Here is an 18,949-nt window from a genome sequence, read left to right on the forward strand (position 1 = left end):
AAGCGGAATTCTAGAGGGCACGTTCTACATTCTAAATCAATATATATTAAGGCATTACTGATTTCTGGAAATTTGACCTCTCGCTTATTTAGACCATGATCATAACTTACCGTTCTCCATCGTTGCTGTCAAGCATGTCTTCTTGCCTATCGTGTTGATCTAGAAGTCTAGAAAGCAGAATTAGAGGGCACTTTGTACATTCTCAATCAATATATATTATGGCATTACTGACTTCTGGAATTTGACCTCTGTTTTATTTATCCAATAATTATAGCTTACCGTTCTCCATCGATGATGTCAAGAATATCGTCACAAAATACTACGCAAGCCTTACCTTTTTATCAGAACTCCTCTCCTTAATACTTTTTCTTTTTTTGCGTATAACCGGATAAATATTTTTAACCTAAACCTAACCTTCAAACCGCTATGAACTCACGCATGCAGAACAAACAGAAAACGGCAATAACATCAATATTCATTGACATCCACAGTATATTTAATTTAGAAAAGCAAGGTCTTGAGGGCACTTGGCGCACAAGGGGAATCACGTCACTTCCATGATCTGCTGTAACTTCACCACAGACTCAACCGGCCTTCACGCAGCACTTCTAGGGAGACAACTTTCATCAACACTGGAGCGGCGGACTTGAAGGAGCGGCCGCAAAATTCTGGATCCTTCGAAACGAGAACACTTTGAAGTTGTCCGCGGTATCAACCTTCAGCGGCTCCCGCAACTTTGAGAGTGAGGTGGCTGTGCCACAACTTTGAGGTGGGCTCGGTGGCTGTGCCACAACACGGTCCATTAACCCGCTGTCCTACACCATGCAGGTCCTTACCTCGTTCATCACCCTCGTCATGGTTCCAGCCTTCCTGAATGATACCTGGATTATCGCCACGGAAAGTACGCCCCTTCGCCACGCGCACGGCTCGAGAGATAGGCAGTCATCAACAGCAAACGCGCCGCTAAACCTTGTGGCGCTGTCATCTGCTCCGTGGATCCCAAGTTCATCGTGGGAAGCACCATCGTCATCGACATCAACAGATGCGCCAGGCATAAAAGAACAACATCCGGCGACTTCACTCTGTGGGCTCGGTGGCTGTGCCACAACACGGTCCATTAACCCGCTGTCCTACACCATGCAGGTTGGTCTGTCATACGTTAGCTCGTCTAAGAAATCGAGCAACTATCTTTTAGTACAGCTGCCGAGCCTGCAGTGTTGCATTGCCGTTGCTAGAGAATGTGCTCAAGTCATCCGCCGCTTACTGATGTTGTCTGGAGATGTAGAGACTAATCCGGGTCCTGTTACCTCAAGTGAAATCCTAAGCGAATTGCAGAAGCTGTTTGCAGGTCAAACTAAACTCATCGAGGAGGTAAAGGGCCTAAAAAGTCAGCTGCAGATAACCGATAGGACCATATCGGACCTAGGCAGGCGGATGACTGACCTGGAGGGTCATTACCAAGGCCTTTCCACGCTACGTGCTGAGGTGGAGGCCACGGTGACCAGGGCCGCCCACGCGGCTCGTCAGGTCTCTGACCTTGAGGCCCGTGTGGACGACACTGAAAATCGATCCCGACGAAAGAATCTAATATTTTATGGTGTGCCCGATCTCTCACCTACAGAGACTTTTGCCCAGTCCGAACAAAAAATCATTCGCCTTTGCTCTGAACTTTTTGATGTAACATTAGACTCGAAAGAAATAGAACGTGCCCACCGCCTCGGGCGTCATTCGGTCGAGCGTCCACGACCAATAATAGTGAACTTCTCCTTTTTCAAAACTAAAGAAGCCATCCTTTCGAACGGCCGTAAACTAAAAGGTACTAACTTCAGCATGGGCGAAGATTTTTCCCGCTCAGTTCGCAACGCACGGAAGCACCTCCTTGCCTTTGCTAGAAGCAAATCTGCTCCCTTTTCTTTGCGCTACAAAACACTGCTCATCGGCGCAAAACGTTACGTTTTCGATGAATCATGCCAATCAGTCAAAGAAATCTCATAGCAATCGCACCGTCAACAGAAAATTACAACACGCCCCCAACGTGCCCCTCGAACTAATCTTTCTTTTTCGGTGATCTTTACTAACATACGCAGCTTTCTTCCGAAGCGCGAACTCGTATCTGGCGTTGTATTATCTTCTGAATGCAATGTACTTGTGCTCACTGAAACTTGGCTAACCAGTGATGTTACTGACTCCGAAGTTTTAGCGTACCTGCCAAATTTCCGTCTCTTTCGTAATGATCGCAAAGGTACTCGCGGGGGAGGTGTTCTCATTGCCGTAAACCATCAAATACCATGCACTACTATTAACACTTCATCCGATCTGGAAATACTCTGGCTCATCTGTCATGCCGCTCCTGAAACAGTGCTGTTGGGTGTCTGTTACAGGCCGCCGCATAATAGTCCCGATTTTCCGGGGCAGCTTAACGATATGTTGTGCCACCTCAATGCAAAACATCCCAATGCCCACATACTTCTTTTTGGCGATTTTAATTACCCATATGTCGATTGGGCTAACCTGGCGCCTACAACAACGAGCAACGCAGAAACGAGAGAATTTATCGATGTTTGCCTCAATTTTAACCTGTCCCAAATATTAACTGAGCCAACACGTGTCACGCAAGAGACTGCAAGTCTCTTGGACCTAATATTAACCAACCGTCCTGACAGTATGTCGTCAATTACTTACCTACGGGAAATTAGTGACCATAAGGTCATTCACGCTGATTTTATGTTTTCGCCGACGTTGCCCCCTTCTCAAAATAAAACAATTCGCCTCTACAACAAAGGAAATTATGAAGCGATAAATAACCATTTAACCAATTTTTTTACTGACTTTGAGACTGCTTATCAAAGTCGATCCATCCATGAAAGTTGGGTACTACTCAAGAACAAGTTTAACGAATTAATAAATACATTTATTCCTAAAATCAGTTTTTGTGTTAGCCGACAGAAGCCATGGTTCACTAAAACCCTTAAGAGGCTGGAAAATAAAAAAAAGCGTCTTTTTCGCTCTGCGAAGTCAAAACCAAACCCATGCGCGTGGGAAAGGTACTACGAGGCCGAAGAAACCTATTTAAACGCGATCATTGAAGCCAAGCGCTCATTTTTCCTTATTGACTTACCAAACATGTTAATCAATAACCCAAGAAAGTTCTGGCAGGTCATAAACCCTCAGCAGACTCCCGGTTTAACTCTTGCCGATGAATCGGGGAATGTGCTTAGCGATAGTGAGTGCGCTAACATGTTTAATATCGCGTTCTCATCAGTGTTTACTCAAGAGCCCGACGCACCACTCCCACCCGTAATCGTAACTATTGAATCGGAAATGCACCCCATCTCATTTTCCACTGCCGGTATTTCGTCTATTATTGATAACATCAAGTTGTCATCATCAGCGGGCGTCGACGAAATCACCTCGAAATTTTTGAAGAATTGTAACCATGTATGTTCATCATTTTTCTCACTTATGTTCTCGCAGTCACTTTTCACAGGCGGCATTCCAGATGACTGGAAGGCGGGGAAGGTCGTTCCCGTTTTCAAATCAGGCAACAAGGACTCTCCATTAAATTATCGACCCATTTCCTTAACAAGCGTACCCTGCAAAATCATGGAACACGTCATTTATACCCACGTTATGAACTTCCTGGACTCTAACCAATTCTTTCACTCTTCTCAGCACGGGTTTCGCAGGAACTTCTCCTGCGAAACTCAACTAGCTCTCTTTCTCCACGACTTGCATACCTATCTCGACTCTAACTGCCAAACTGACGCTATCTTCCTGGACTTTGCAAAAGCCTTCGACAAAGTACCTCATAGACGCTTGCTACTAAAACTTTCTCGGCTAGGATTAGACCCTGACGTCTTGAAATGGATACAGGAATTTTTGACTAATCGCTCTCAGTCCGTCCTCGTTAATAACCAGTCCTCCAACTGCCTACCAGTATCATCAGGTGTTCCCCAGGGCTCCGTCTTGGGCCCACTGCTATTCCTCATATATATTAACGATTTACCCTTACACGTTACTTGCCAAATCCGTATGTTTGCCGATGACTGCGTTATTTACCAACCAGTTACTAACATTTCTGACCAAATCAATCTACAGGAAAACCTCAACCGCATCCAGGAATGGTGCGACCACTGGCTCATGTCACTTAATCCAAATAAATGCAAACTCATGTCCTTTCATCGCCGAACCAACCCTTTCCTTTTCCCCTATTCAATTGCTAACACTCCCGTCGAACTAGTACAGTCCTATAAATATCTTGGTGTCACCTTAGGTAGCGACCTATCATGGCGCGCACATGTCACTAACATTATCTCATCAGCAAATAAAAGTTTAGGATTTCTAAAACGCCATCTACGTACCGCTCCTCAAAGCATAAAACTGCTAGCATACAAATCACTCGTAAGGTCAAAGCTGGAATACGCATCCCCCATCTGGAGCCCGCACCAAGCCTATCTCAGTTATGCACTCGAACAGGTTCAGAACCGCGCCACCAGATTCATCCACTCATCTTACTCGTACAAAGTTAGTATCTCATCCTTAAAAGCTGAATCGGGCCTTTGAGACCTCTCCTCTCGACGCCAAACTGCTAGCTTATGTCTATTTCACAAGTTTTTCTATTCTCCGCTCCATCACGCGCCCTACATTGTACCCCACGCCCGCATCTCTCTCCGAACAGGTCACCCATTGCAGGTCACCCGTCACCGCACTCGAACTGCCACTTTTTTCAATTCCTTCTTCCCCCGTACTGCAACAGACTGGAACGGCCTTCCCGGCGAAGTTGCTACGATCACCTGCCCATTAAGGTTTGCTGAAGCTGTGTCAACCATCAATCCAACGTAACAACCTATTGTTCAAGTTATTGTTTTTTTTTATATTCTCCCACCCCTTATGTAATACCCCTCCCGAAGGGGTCTTTAAGGAAATAAAGTGAAGTGAAGTGAAGTGAAGTGACTGACGCTGACGAAGGCATTCTGCCTAACACTGCAGGCTTCAAGGAGGCTCAGAAACCCTATGCTGCAGTCGTCTGAAGATCGGCAACACCGTGATCAGCACAGACAGGAATCGGCTCCTTGTGCAGGCTGCAGCGGGCACGACTCAGAACCGCAGCATCAAGCCATGACCCCAGGAAGAAAGCCAGGAGTCCACGCAGAACTTGGTCCGCGCAAACCCCGGCGCATTGCCGCACCTGGAACAACAAAACCCAACAAACCGAGACAGTACCAGACCAACCATCGAAATTCGACAAAATCTAAAAGAAATGGAGAGTTTATACGAGACATCTTGGTACTACTACTAGTATGGGAGCTCATGTCACCTATTCAAAAACGATTCGACTCCCTTAAAACACGTGGGCGAGATTGGAGAGAATAACCCCACCACCGACGCAGAACGAATCCACGTCCAGTCACGGCTCACCTGAAAAGAAAGAAAAATACGAGACAGTACCAGAAAACAAAATCATCTCCACCAAGTACACGTGAAAACAAACAATACAAGACGGCTCCAGTAGCAGACGCATGGACACCAAGGTTCCTAGTGGAGGGTGTAGAAGTTAGTCGATACCCTAGCAAATCGCATTTGCCGGGATGTGATTCGCTGAGATATCAACTGACTGAAAAAATAAACAAGATACTACGGGCGACAAGACACGGTTAGGCGTGTAAACCTGCGATTTCCCTAGGCTGTGCATGTTTATGAAGCGGCGAACACAAAACAGAAGCAGAGAAAAGTTCATCCAAGTTTTATTAATAACCACTACAAGTATACAGGGGAGAAAATATTTTACAAAAGAAAGAACTGCAACCTAGAAAAAAAAAAAGAAGAAAAAACATTTAGCGCTTGCCGTTTAAAGCAAAGTATCTTGTAAAAGAAAAATTCGCCGCCAAAAACAACAAAAAATTACCTTAAAAAAAAAAAAGACCGAGACAAGAAAGGTTGCACAACCAAGTTCTAACTGTGTGCGAGCAGTGGTTCCAATCAAATAGTGCCGCGTGAATCAGCCTCCAGACTACGAGGCCACTCAGGCACATTTTGTCCACGTGCAGCCGCGGCCCATCTGAAAAGAAATAAATAAAGCAAAGTATATCAGTAAACACATTTCCAACCCTGCAAATGTCCGCATTGGATTGCCTAGAGTCATTCGATATCTAGCGAATCGCATTCGGCGGGATGCCACTTGCTCTGATATCGGCTACCTAGAAATAATAGTAATAATAAACCTGGTAATACGGCGACTAGGAAGGTCCTTCATATTGAAGAGCCGCGCATTGATGACACATTCGCACACTGAAAAAAAAAAAATTCCTGAAAGAGAACGACACGGTTTGATATGCAAGCCTGCGATTCCCGGAAGCTGTGCGTGTTTGTGAAGGGAGGGGAGCACGAAAGACAAGCACATAAAATGATTTTTCAAATTTTTATTATTAACCAGTACACAATTGCGAAGGGAGAGGGACACTTCTAACACGAGTGCGGACCTTCAAAGTACACGGAAAGGCGGAATCACCGCATGACGGTGCGCTATTTGATTTTAAGCGATATACACGCCCGCCGTCGAAAAATAGTGAATCCCACTTACTTGCAGCCGAATGTCCCAGCCGACAAGCGGTGGATACAAACAGCTTGATGCGAAGTTCTCGTAGGTGAAGGCTACGACGCCGACGAGGGTCTCGACCCCGAGGGTCACGTCGACCTGAAAATCCCTGTCCGAAAAGCCAGACCGCTTCAAACACTACAATGTACGCGCTTCAACCTCGAGCGCTGCAACTTAGGTCTTTGCGATGCTGAGCGTGGCTTTTGCGTCAGGTGAGCAGTTGGCCCCGCTATGCGCCCAGTCTCGCGGCTAACCTTAGAACCGGTACGCAGGGCTCAAACCAACATCGCGAACGCGAGCTGATCTTAGCCTATGCATGCCCTAGAGTTCCAGTCCTGTGTAGTTTTTGTTTGGTTTTCGACTAGAGGCCAACGCCCGTGTCGCGTATAACGGGGACTTGAGCCGAAGATTTGGCTCGCCCGTCTGCTCACCCAAGAGCACGATTCCCGCGGCGGCCCTTGTGGACACGTCCGGATCGGCTCGCACAACACCGCACACTGTTTAGTCTAAGTTTAGTCTCACTGGCACAACACCGAGGAATGGACGTGCTCGTCGCACAACCCCGACGATTGGACGGTCTCGCCGTCACACCAACGAGGATTTGTAGCTGCGAAAGAGGGAGGCGAAAGCTTGTTAATTGCAACCATCCCAAATGCCACTTAGCCAACAGACTTCTAGCAGACCGTACGCTGTAGGGGCGATGCATATCCTAGGAATAACACTCCAGGCCAGGCGACAGCTGGCGAGTTCCATTGGCGCTAAACATTAAACAAACTAAAGTGAGGCTGCGGTTTCATATTTAGGTTCCACATCGTAACCGAGACGAAGGTTAGCTGCCCGAAAAATTTCCGTTTCCCGGGTGGTGACACTTTGAACAGTTATCATTATAACTAAGCACAGGTTGCCTTCCACAGCCAATCGTCTTATAAACGTTGTCCCAAGTTCATGGAATATATATATATTGTCCAGCACGGCGGAAGAGCTAACGTTTGGAAGAGTCACACCAAAAATTGATCCAACATTAAAAAAGAAAAAAAAAAAGAAGCTATTAAAACACGCGCACTGCGCTATAACCGCTCGAATAAAACGAATAATTCAAACTAAAAACAAAAAACAAAACAGAAAAAACAAAAAAAAAGGATAATTTGCGTTTGTGCTCACTTCGATACATGAAAGTTCGCGTTTGATTTTTCCGTTTTGTTAAAACACCCTAAACTGGACGAAAAAAAATCATCTTGTAACAACCAATGTAGAAGAGACAGGGAAAGTCAGTCAGAGGCTGACTGACTCCTTACGATGTTGCTTCCACTTTGGGTGTTTCAAGATTTTTTTCGCCCAGCCTGAGATGTTTTAACAAAACGGTAAAATCACCCGAACTTTTTATTTTAATTGTTTATACGCTTTCCCGCTTTTAACACCCAGGCTAAAAATGCCGACTCACTGAACTGTGACGACTTTGCAGGCGAGAGCTAGTGCGCATGCCCAGAGCGCGTCGCACAAAAAAAGAGGAAAAGAGAGAAAAAAAAAACGCCGTTATTGCGGTTGCTTATCTGTTCGCGAGCAAAACGTTTTACGCGCGGCATCAAACTGCGCACCCCAACATTCCCAACGTCGCCGTGTTCAAAGTCAGCACCGACAATGTCGTCCCCTTACTTCACACAAGTACATTGTACATAAATTACGGGTCCATATCACAAGAGCGAATGACATTTTAGCGAACGGCGACATTTGAGCGAATGGTCGTTTTAGCGAATAACGGGGGCGCGCGTTAACCCATCCGTCGCGCTGCGCTTTACGCCGCTTCGCGGCGACAGTCTGCGGCGACTCATTACAAAAATATAAACTCACTTGGTCCACCCGAAAACGCCGCTTGGCGGCGTCCGACTATTCGCTAAAGTGGCGTTCGATGAAACGTGGGCGTTCGCTAAAACGTCATTCGATCAAGTGAGTGCCTCCCGTTAGTGTACGGCCCCTTTGCCTTGGCTCACTTCGCAAAGCCTAGGAAATAACGCAAGCTTGGAGGTTTTCCGACGTTGCGGAGTTGAAAACAAGACAGTGCACACAGCGCACGAAACTCCGAACATCGAACTTGTAGCACGGCACGCGATGAAGAGCAAAACGCTTAACCTGGCTTAACCAAGAAACGCTGGCGCGCGCGAAAAAAAAAAATGCTTAAAGGCCGGTTCTCACATGCAGCGAAGCGCTGATGTAGCGCTCCTCACGTGCCATCAGCTACTTATCGTATGCCATGAGCAACAGTTTTGACGGTGCGATACAAAGCTGGTGAACGCTGCCGTCAGCACGCGCTTAGCGCGAGGTTAGCGCTATGCTTGTAGCGCTCCGCTGCATGTGTGAACGGGCCTTAAGCCTAACAACTCACCTTCGGACGTCACTGAGAGCAACTGGCCATAGAGTAATACCCTTGTTACACGGGCACACTTAACTGCAGTTACGCTAAGCCACAGATAGCGCACAATACTTGCGGACAACATTCTGCGGCTATGCAGTCAAAGCTATGGGCGAACGTGCGCTTGAGCATCTTGAGCATCTATCGAAGCAGTGCGCGCGCGCTCTTCACTTCTTCTGAAATAGCTGTCAGAGAGTATAGTGCGGTATCTGTGGTGCCGCGCAACAGCAGTTAAGCTGAGTTAACCGCGGTTAAGTGTGCCCGTGTAACAGGGGTATTACACACTAAACGAAGAGAGTGGCCACTCAAACCGATTCGCGGCCCAGGAGCTAGGGACTACGACGACCGTTCAGTGGCACTGCAGTCACACACTTAATTTAGACATTTATCATATTTTCACCCTTGATAAATAACTCTACCCTATAACCTAAAATTTGAAAATTAATAGCAGCTCCAAACTCTTGTAAAAACAATTTGAACAGCTGCGGCTTTGGCTGCGGCTCAGTTGATGGCTTTGAGGCCGTCGACTCGGCGGATGGTGGCTTTCCGGTCACGTCGCGCGCAGGGGGGTAAAAGTGGGTGAGGAGGAGTGGCAAATCCCGTGCGCCGACACCCGGGGTCCCGAGTGAACAATCGCAAAAGAGAGCGACAGAACACGAGAGAAAGAAAGCAACGTTGCCATGGTAAACGCGAAGAGTGAAAACTCTCAGCAATATAGACCTTTCCAAAAAGAGCGCTCTGGCCGCCGCCATTTTGCGAATTGAGCGACCCCTATCAGCCAGAAATTTCTGGCACCCGCCTGAGCTGTGGAAACCCGGTCAGCGTGACTCCCCACCTGCATTTTGTATTCGGAGTTCGCCGGCTTTTCTTGGAAGTTTTTACTTTATTCGCCTGTTTAGGATGCTTACCCTTTGTATGTTATCTTCCACTGTGAGAACCAGGGAATACCAGGGCTCGTAGCCCGCTCGGCCTTCGCAGGAAACGAACGAAAAGAGCGAACGTCAAGCAGCCCGCGACGCAGGCAGTTCGACGTGCTTGGAGGATTATTTCCTTCGAGATAATCTCCAAAAAGCCTTCCAGGCTGTGTTCCGTGTCTTCGCAAAAACTAGCTGATAGGGTCGGGTCCGGGGTGTGGCGACATAATAAGCACGTTCGTTCATTTGCTATGAAGCTGTGCAAAAAAGGAGCTCTCTTCTACATGTTCCCCAAAACACGCCGGATTCCGTCCGATCGTCGTGAAGTGACTATCGTCGACACTGTATATTGGACATTCTGTGTTATTTGAGACCTTTCTCAAATCCTGTTCGGATAACGCGGCACCGAGGGGTACGTACAATATATTTTTTGTTCGATTGATGAGACTCATTGAATTTTATGTTGTGGGCGCGGAATATCCCTGCAGTACGGATATCCTGTGTGGTCAAATATTTTGACCTTTATAGATTGACACGGCTGAGTTTACGGCGCCGTAAAACAATGAACATAAAATGAAACAAACATTCCAGTTGCATTTGTACTGTCGCGCACGGACTCACCAAAACAGCTTTCATTTCTTTGTTTTTGTTCCCAAAAATAGAGCACGGCTTTCTTAAAGACCTCTATAAATTATGCTCGCCACAGAATACAAGATAAAAAAGAAAACGCGGCAATTCAGCCAACGCAGGCTGCCACAGCCTACTGACGAGAAACTCCACAGCTCAGCGCAGTCGGCCAACACTGACGTACACTCTCAAAACCAGGGACACGCGCTGTAAATCGCTTCGTTCGAGACTGCCGCTGGAAAGGTCTATAAACAGTGATAATTTAACGTTGTAAACTAAATTCTGAGCTATTCTAACGCTTATAAAAAGCAATAAAGTCATTACGCTGCATTAACTTCCCTTCTGTCGAAATCTCGAAAATCTGGTGGTTGCGCAGTTTCGTATTCCTCAACCGCGCCCACCCGCGCCCCACCGGCGAAGCCGGGTGGATGGTTTAGGTTAGCGTGAACGCGAGGCCGTACATCTGCGCGCTAAGCAAAAAGAAAGCTTCGAAAGAAACGCGAATATCTTTCCACCGGTAAGTTCGTGGATTGTTGAATTCACTAAAACTGCTCTGATGATGTAACCGTGTTTGGGACCCCGAGGGTCTGCCTGCATGATCCGCCGCTTGCGGCAGCCAGAATGTATGGGAAAATAGCGGACCTTTTCCTCTAGAGTTAGTATGTATGATCTCTATGGTCGCGCGAAAGGTCGGTTGGGCTGCGCCTGAGTTGCTCGTGCGGGCTTCTCGTCATTCTTCTCTTGTTAGAAAGGTGAGTCGTTTTACTGACACCGTATTTTGCTTGCTTTTGGCTGTATACTAGTTTCGTCTCACCTTAGCATGGTCTAACCGCGAATGCTTTGCTAGCGCGAGCGGCTAGCCTTGACTGCCTTGACTGGAGCACTCGCCGCACGAGCGCTCGTGCAGCGGCCGAGGCTTCGTTCGAAGCAACTCTCTCACGCTTTTAGCACGCGTGGCTAACAATAGCCCATACTAACGTGAGACGAAGTATTCGCAACTCCAGCGCGCCGCTCGCCCTCCCGCGGACGAACGGAGAACCAGAGGACCGGGGACGGCGGCGGCGGCGGCGGCGGCGGCGCGGAAACGGTGGCAGGGACTGTCCGCCTTGATGCGCGAAGCCGTTTTAACAAACAAAAGTGAGCGCGTTAACAAAGAAATTCTTGTGCTCCGCCTTGAAACAGCGTTGCATGAAGGACCGGGATGTCTAATTTCATTAGCGACTTTTCGTGTATCGCATACGCTTCGGATTTCTGGTCTTGTGCATGGCCCCCAGCTCAATCTGTGCTCAACGTGACGGAAGATGCGCCCGCTAATGATGAAGAACTCTATAGTACGGTCTAAGAAAAGTCTATTCTTTGCCATAAGTAGGAAAAAACTCGTCGCGCAACGGTATGTCGAGCAACACAAATCGGGAATGGGTTCGTGTTTTAAGGCCGTTACAAGGAACATGACTATTTATTCCAAGCACTTTAAAAAGACAGAATACCCGTACTTGCTTTCAGATAATTACAAAGCAAATAAAGAAATGCTCGAAGCATTTTAAGTGCGTCCGTGTTAGCCAGCCGTTCGTGACGAGAGCTTAGAACGCGCAGTTTTGGCCAGAGGGACCGCAATGTTGCAAATAACACGGTACAAAAACTGTATGGTAAATTAATACATTTATTTTTATAGAGCAATAAATAAAACCCCTAAACACGCCGATTATGTTAATAGGCAGTTTTCGCATAGCGTGCGACACCCCTAAACTTGAGTTGGACGTACAGCGCACTGACGTTCAACCGGCGCTACCAAGTTTCACGAGCGGCTTGAAAGCCGAGCTATGCAACTTATTAGAATAGCTTAAGTAAGTGTAAATGACCAAAAAAAAAAAGTAATCGTTTTTTGTTTTGTTTTTTGTCCTACTGCAGAACCTCGGTGTTTTTTTTTTTTTTTTTCGGTACTTTTTGATGTGTACTTTAGCTGTTTAATATCTTATATTGCGCCGTCGTCAAGCCTCTCGTAAAAGTTCCCGGGGCCGTCAGTTTGACGTCAGTGGGATGCACGGCGACCTGAAGTTTTGAGGTGTCCAATATGTGACAGAAGTGTAAAAACTACAACATTTTTTTTTTTTTTTAGAGTGATGAGCACGGCAACGCTCCTGGAGCGCACTGAAAATAGTGCTTCAAAGGCGCAGCGCGAGCTTGCAATTGTAATGGTACACCGCACGGTATACCGTTCGGTGTACCATTTTGTTACCGCAGGCTATAGCCTGCGGTAACAAACTTTGTATCAATAACCGTAGAGCAGTTTGATTACGTGTTGCAATACACTAAAACCGAGACGGTGAGCAGCGAGTTGTGAGGCTGGGACGCGAAGACATCAATACTGTGTATTGCTGCTCTTCCGAAGCTTGACGGTCACCGTTCGCGGCTCTCTTTTTAAAGAACTAATGGCCAGGCAAAACGCAAACATATCTTCATCACCCTCAAGAATATTCTGCCACAAACAGTAACGTGGCCGGTGCTTAAAACGCGCTCGCTCACCACAAAGCTTCGCACTTTGAGGTTTCTGCAACTTTTAAATAACAACATGCTCGTTTTCCTAACGTGCATCGGCATCTCCGTCACCTGTAATATGATCCCTCCCTAACCGCTTCGCATTTGTGGACAAATAAATCATTTTAGCGCGCTGAACAGCGTCAGCGCGAGCAGGCGCACGGGATATCCTGGAGAATCTATCCCCGTCTCTTCCGCCATCTTGAAACTACCGCCCCGCCACCTATAGGGCGTTGGAGTTGCGAATAGTTGGACGCACGGGCTAAAGCGCGAGCTAATTGCTCTGGACGAAGCCTCGGCAGTTGCACGTGCGCTCGTGCAGCGAGAGCGCCAGTCAAGGCACTCAAGGCATACTCTATTTCATACCTCATGTGCATCGCTGTCAATGCTGGTGGCGCGAGCGCGTGGCTTTCGCGCCAGCAGCTTTGACAGCGTTGAAAGCGTTGTACCTGGCGCCAGGTATGGAGTAAGGTGCAGGTAGCCTTCATGCGCGCTTCGCTTACTACGAGACCATCCTAAGCAAAGCGCGCTCACGAGAAAAATACAAAGAATGGGGTGTTACAATACCGTGAAGGCTTTTCTTTGTCACCACCCCTCATTGTCGCTTCAATAATTTTGGTTTCCGAATTGCTATGAAATGAAGGCACTAATTTCGTTTAATCTCAAATTGTCTTGTGCTATTTTCGTTTCCCAGCTGATGCCGCCAGGATGTTTGGCTACGGCAGCTACTGTTGCGTAGCCTGGTGCGGAAACAATGGAAGAAAGCGCAAGAAGCCAGGAGCAAATTTCTTTCGTATTCCACGAGACGACAGGTTGTTGCTGATTTTAATTTTTGCACTCCAGAATGTCGTGCACGGTTTTTAAAAATGCTTTGCAGGATTCGATTGTGCTGGCATGTTCGTTTCGTAAATAGAAACTTGGATAAAGTTCGCTTTCATTCTCGCGTCTCTGGTGTACCGCTTGAAAGGTTCAGTGGGTAGAACTTCACTCTGGTGATGTGTTCCAGCCTTTATGTTGCATTTCATAAGATATCTGCAAGGTAGAATTAATTTTATTAGGATTTTATTGGGCCGTGCAGACTGCATACTAGCCATTTGTTGGGATTACTTGCAGCAAGTAGATTGCACTCTACTCCTCTACTGGTCTATTGTAGTGACTGCTTTTTTAGATGGTCCTGTCTGTTTTTTCCTATTATGGTTTTGTGGAATGTGAAAGTTCCAATTTTGATATTTGTTAATACTGTCTTTGAATGCAACTTCCTTTTCTTTTGGACATTGTTTCTGCTTTACACATATGTGAAGCGTGAAGGAGATTGAGATCAGGGTGTCTACCAACCTTGGCAAGCCTGAAATTCTCAGGTAATTTTGGATCACCTGGAAAGGTCAGGGAATTATCAGGGAAACTGTCAAAAGGTTGGCGAAATCAGAGAAAGTGACCAGTGAAAGTGGCACGGTGGTGCGGAATGAAGCCCAACACTCAGTTGTCGACACAGCTCAGCTGAATAACATTGCCCAAAATGTCATCTTTTGAAGGAACGAACAGCCAGGGAATTTTATCGATATAGTCAAAAAAAACCTCGAAAAATCATGGACTTTGAAAGAAGTCATTTGGTAGACACCCTGTAAGACGTACCTAATTAAGCAGTGCATATTGCATGCCAAGCCTTGGTGGAATCATTTGTGATGAGTGGGTGTCAGGTACACCGGGCATCAGTCTGCTTGTAGCAGTCTTTTGTCAGCCATTTCATGTGTGCTTTTATGGTAGTGGTCATGTTAAAACTTACATATCAAATTTGACATGTTAAGCGCTACATGAACGTAAAACCTGTATTAGTCCGTCAGTTGGCTTTCAGTTATTATTATTTTGGTCATTATTGTTACTTAAATCAGCAGGAGCAAGGTATGTTTCCTTGTGCAGTGCAGGCTGTGTTAGGGTTATTTAATGACTATGTCGCAAGCTAAGTAGGTTTATACTAGTGGCAATCTCCTTTAGGCATTTACTTGTCTGTTTTTTCTCATCGTGGTCATCGTGCATCTCAGAATTGTTCTGCTGAACTTTTTATTTGCATACAAATTGCATTGGGGTCAATGAGCTTTGATACTGCATGGCCAGTTTTTTTTTTTTTTTTTGTATTTGTTGCTGATGCTGCATATGTTATATGTGTGTGTGCGCCTTGCATGGAACTTGCTTGAGAATACAGAATAGGCTTTCAGTCCAATTGCAGTTGTAATTCCAGTCGTTTGATAAAACTTTCATGCACGTCATAATATGCTTGTCATATTTTTGTAGGATGTAATGTTTGTGAATCCTTGATACAAGGTGCTTGCGTTTTGTAGTTTTTGTAATTATATACGAGGCGCAAACTGTCCATCATATTTTTTTGTTGCGAAAATAAACTTTGTTGATTACTTCCTGGTGGTGTTCTGGGCAGCACAAACCTACATGGCTTTCCTGGCTTGTAAAGTCAGTGTTAACTGTATATAGTATTGTCCATTAGTAGTCCGCATTGGAATTCATACATACATGTGAAGTAATTATAGCTGAAATTCGGCATGCGGGAATAGTAGGAAAAACATAACTCGCGGCAAACCAGATGGCGCAGGCTACCGCCCAACACACTACGGCAAACTAGATGTCTATACATCTAGTATTTTTTTATGACTCCATTCATTTAGTTGGGGACTACGACGGCCACTGCATGCGCTCCCTGCCAGCTAGATGAGCCGCTGGGGCCTATAAAAGTGTCCGCTCTTTACCTTGTGTAGATTACTCTATGAACTGGCCAGCACGGGGAAACTGTGAGAGAAAACGTGATTCAGGACAATTTCTTTTATATAGTCCGTTGAGATTGTGGGCTCGACCAATAGCGTTCGTCACAGGGCCATCGTGTTCCATTTATAGACCTTTTCATTTTAGTAGTTGCCTCACCCTCGGACAGAGGGCGCTGACGCACTCGGCGCCATTAGGTTGCTTCAATTTGGTCGGGTTCGGTTTCAACGTGAGCGCGGCTATGTTGCTGTTTTACGCTGTTTTTGCTCAGTTTTGCGATATGATTATTTTCCTAGTAGCACACAACCAATGAAACAGTAGTATTGAGCCACTTTAATGACTACGAGGTGTATTTTAGCTTAAATTGTGGGCTCTTTTTACCAACTCCATTGATGTATCTGATTATGGTCGGTTGCGAAACGCCTGACTGATGTGCATGGAAGATTACCATCGTGTATAACCGTACCCGATGACACCAGTTTCCAGAAAAACAAACTAATAAAGAAATTAACATGTGAATGTAGAGGGGGGAAGCATATCGACAGCTTGATTAGCAATATTCTGAATTGGCCAGAACAGATGAACTCGCGAGTTTAGAACTCACTGTTTGGTTTTCGTGGGCACCCAGCCTTTAGTGAACTTCGCAGAATAAAAACGTATCGTGTAATGACGCAGATAATTGATATAAACAAATAATATCGTCTCGGTCTCTTTTTTTTTTTTTAAATTTAGTACTCAAGCATGTTTTGACAGGCTGATTAGGAAATTTTTTAAATGATCAATACTGCTAAAGTACTCATCAGCAGAATTTCGCGATATTCGCCCTAGGGAATACATTTTTTTTTTTATATGAACATTTGCTTACTCAGGATATGATATAAGTGACAGGCCCTTCAAATTAAATCTGGCATTCGTCTTCCGAAAAATTGGCCAAATAAAATTAAAGGGCGCAGGAGGAGAAATACCTCGGAAAGTTTGGCTGAATTCTAGCGCTAGGCACCACTTCACGGACCTGTGTGAACAAATATTTATTTCTTAGCACAAATTAGCTTTATAAAATTCGGTGTAGTCAGCCGCAAAAAGTAAACCTCTATTCGCCATCGACAATCCTGGACTCAAATACTGTTATTAAGACGGCTCTTTTTTTTTTTTTTTTTTTTTTTTTTGGGGGGGGGGCTTTAATTATTGCGGATTTTAGATGCTGGCAAAAGATAAAACAACGTAAGCAAAAACAAAAAAAGCGTCGTCATTATTGCGCATGCGCCGAACCCAAACCGCGTTTTGAATTTGTAAATAGAGACAACGTTATTTCTTTAGTGTTGACGATTGGGCTAGTTAATAGGGAGTTTTCGTAGATCGTTTTCGCCGTCCCGCAAGGCCCTCCGCAACCCGCTACGATAGCGGGAACTCCACAGTCAAGGCTATCGGCGCGCAGGCGCAGTAGCAAGTTCTTCGTTGCGGAACGCTTAGCGGAGGGGGCAGCGCGGTCTACGAAAACTCCGTATTCATTCATATTAGCGGAAAACAAACAGCGCAAGGACAAGGACAACTCGCTACTGTTAAGTGTATGTGACAGTTTCTTACGCGGGAGGTCCCAACCTTTCTGTTAAGTAAATTAAGCATAGTATACAATTTCTTGAACTTCATAAGTAAACCGACCAACCGAGTGTCTACGTCGCAAAAAGGAGATTGAGAACCTCATACACATGTATAGGTGTGATATTTTGAACAAAAAAATCGCTTGATGTTAACGTACCTTTACTTTTAGCCTCAGATAAAATACAAGTTAAAAGTTCGTTGTCTATCTCTTCTGCGAGTTTCCTCACATAATCAAAAGAAACTGTTTTCGATATATTATGGATACAAAGAACGATACTTTCACGGAATACAGATAGTCTCCTTGTGCTGACTATTCTTGACGCCTTGCAATCCTAAATGCGCGATATAAATATACGGGCTTCTTACTGAGAATGTTTCGCCACTATTAGTAAACAAATCTCAGGAGTCTTCGAGTAGGCGTATCGGACTACAGTTTCCGAAGTAAGGCAAGCAAGCGCGGTGAAACGCGACGAAAAACACGAATACACCGCATCCGCCAAGGCGCGGAGGGGAGAGCGGAGCAGCAAGTTGAAGCAGCCTAATGGCTGCCGCGTCACGTGATTCCAAGATGGCAGCGCCCATGCGGAGGAGGATGAAAAGGTCTATACGTCTCTTGATGCATTTTCTAGTGTGACTCTTGGGTTACGAATGCGTTACGTAATAACCCTTCTCATCAGCCTTTGATATTGAAACCGCGCCCCTGGTAGGTTATGGTTTTCGCTCCATTTTTGAGGTCCAGAGTTAATAGCTCTCTGTAGCTTCGGAATTCCCAGAGCTCCCCAGATTGCACCGCTTTTGTCCCTATTGCATCATCCAAATTAAGACGCACATGCAAAGATATATATATATATATATACAGCCCCGGTTCTAATCAGTAAATCATTATGAGACATCCTAATTGTAATCAGGAACACGAAGGTCGCTTGTTCAAACTGCTACAAAGCGCTGCTTTTAAACTGCGATCGAATTCCGAGTTCGGTCCGCAGGGACATCCCGTCCCTAGGTGCGAATGTTTTCATGGTTTGCATGTAGTGACAGCCAAACGGACTTCGGCGATGAAAATGTCGCTGCGGTATCTCAATTATGATACAACAAGGCAGAGGATCGTTTCGGAAATTGATCTGGCAGTATCTACATGATCTCGTGAACGTTTTCGGAAGCCTCATCTGTTAGTTGTCTTTACCTGCGCTGGTTGTCGGTCAGCCCTGTGATCGTCTGCTAACAAAGCGATGCGCACAGGGCGTCTCTTTTCAACAATATATGAAACAAATCTTCGTCAAAAAAATCCTCAGCAAGCTCGCCACATTTGCTGGTTCTTGGGGCATGGCAAGGAGGCAACCTTATATCATGAAACGGTTGTCCCTTGGCGCTCGTACAGGGCCAACAACTGCAGTATGAGTGCTCCAACAAGCTAAACGCTCGGGCCAATCGCCACAGTTTAATTGACACAATCCAAGTGACTGCTGATAAAAGGACAGTTTGGTAGCGCGATTGCGATCTATT

The 18,949-nt window shown here is 45.8% G+C and overlaps 1 protein-coding gene across 1 annotated transcript; it reads left to right on the forward strand.

Moving 5' to 3' along the window:
* The first annotated feature begins 1,122 nt into the window (after positions 1-1,122).
* On the forward strand, positions 1,123-2,382 carry LOC115315748. The gene has a single exon (XM_029975047.4). It carries the CDS (start codon positions 1,138-1,140, stop codon positions 1,993-1,995), a length of 858 nt encoding a protein of 285 aa, XP_029830907.3. The 5' UTR covers positions 1,123-1,137; the 3' UTR covers positions 1,996-2,382.
* Positions 2,383-18,949: the final 16,567 nt, after the last annotated feature.

Source organism: Ixodes scapularis, unplaced genomic scaffold (genome assembly GCF_016920785.2).
Source record: "Ixodes scapularis isolate PalLabHiFi unplaced genomic scaffold, ASM1692078v2 PGA_scaffold5__190_contigs__length_132052651, whole genome shotgun sequence".
Classification (NCBI taxonomy): Eukaryota; Metazoa; Arthropoda; class Arachnida; order Ixodida; family Ixodidae; genus Ixodes; species Ixodes scapularis.